Below are 1,553 nucleotides of genomic sequence, written 5' to 3' on the forward strand. Positions count from 1 at the left end.
CTGGCGTTCCCCCTCTCATTCCCCCTGCTCGGGTGTCTACCCCTCTCCTTCCTCTGCTCGGGCATTCCCCCTCTCATTTCCCCCTCTCATTCGATCTTACAGCAGACGGGTGGATCATCTCCCCCTTCAGTTTCCAGGTGGCGTGCAGGTCCTCCTCTGAGATCTCCGTCTCAAACTTGGCCGTCTCCGTCTCCGTGACCTCCACGCTGTACAGCGGGCGCACCACCTTGATGTCGCGCTCTGCGGAGGTGTAAAGACACGTTAGAGGGACGCTAGCGGCTGACAGACATCTCCCGGGGAAACCAGCAGTGAAACAGTTTGGCGTGGTCGTACAGAGGGACAGAGACCACCAGAGGGGACAGACAGCGGAGACATGATGCGAGAGATTGGACAGGAAGCGGACGCTCTCATTCAGAGCGTCTTACAGTTTGCTGCATAAGCTGAAAGACGATGAGTCAATCTCGACAATAACCCAACCAAATATATATATACATATATGTATACGTTTGTATATGTGTGTACATATGTGTAAATGTGTGTATATGTTTGTATATGTGTGTGTAAGTGTGTATAAGTGTGTATATCTGTATATATGAGTGTACATGTTGTACATGCGTGTATATGTGTGTATATGTGTGTATATGTGTGTATATGTTGTACATGTGTGTATATGTGTGTATATGTTGTACATGTGTGTATATGTGTGTATATGTGTGTATATGAGTGTACATGTTGTACATGCGTGTATATGTGTGTATATGTGTGTATATGTGTGTATATGTTGTACATGTGTGTATATGTTGTACATGTGTGTATATGTGTGTATATGTTGTACATGTGTGTATATGTGTGTATATGTGTGTATATGTTGTACATGTGTGTATATGTGTGTATATGTTGTACATGTGTGTATATGTGTGTATATGTGTGTATATGTGTGTATATGTTGTACATGTGTGTATATGTGTGTATATGTTGTACATGTGTGTATATGTGTGTATATGTTGTACATGTGTGTATATGTTGTACATGTGTGTATATGTGCTGTAATAACAGGGCTGGATTATGACAAGACGTCATCAACGTTACAAGACATTTCGAGTACACAGAGGACATAAGGACGGGAGATGGAGGATGATTGGATGTCCTGGAGAAAGTGGGCGGGGCCTGACTCTGCCTTCCTGAGCGGGTCGGGGGGGCGGCCGCAGGTATTACCTTCGATGTTCAGGTCGGCTGTGGTTTTGTCGGTGCCACAGTCGCAGGTGTACGCCCCCATGTCGCTCCTCGCCGCCTTCCTGATGAGCAGCGAGCGCCTCCTGCCGTCCGCCTGGAAGACGACGTTCTTGGAGGCAAAGACCTCGTTGCCGTCTTTCAACCAGCGGACGGCGCCGGACGCCCGGCTGAGCTCGCACGCCAGCGTCACCTCGTCCTTCTCCACGGCCGTGTAGTTCTGCAGCTTCCCTGTGAAGTACAGGTCGCCCTCTGCAGGAAGACATGGAGCAAGACCACCAGGGGCCGGTTACAGCAGGAAAACATGGGGGGGGGGGGGGGGG

The 1,553-nt window shown here is 48.7% G+C and overlaps 1 protein-coding gene across 1 annotated transcript in view; it reads left to right on the forward strand.

Annotated features, from left to right (window-relative positions):
• Positions 1-1,553, forward strand: part of LOC117953076 (titin-like) — a 225,219-nt gene that overhangs the window by 111,204 nt on the left and 112,462 nt on the right. The window contains 2 exon segments of the mRNA XM_034885791.1: positions 103-248; positions 1,257-1,444. Of these exon segments, the coding sequence (XP_034741682.1) occupies positions 103-248; positions 1,257-1,444 (334 nt within the window).

The sequence above is a fragment of the Etheostoma cragini genome, chromosome 11, assembly GCF_013103735.1.
Source record: "Etheostoma cragini isolate CJK2018 chromosome 11, CSU_Ecrag_1.0, whole genome shotgun sequence".
NCBI classification, from domain to species: Eukaryota; Metazoa; Chordata; class Actinopteri; order Perciformes; family Percidae; genus Etheostoma; species Etheostoma cragini.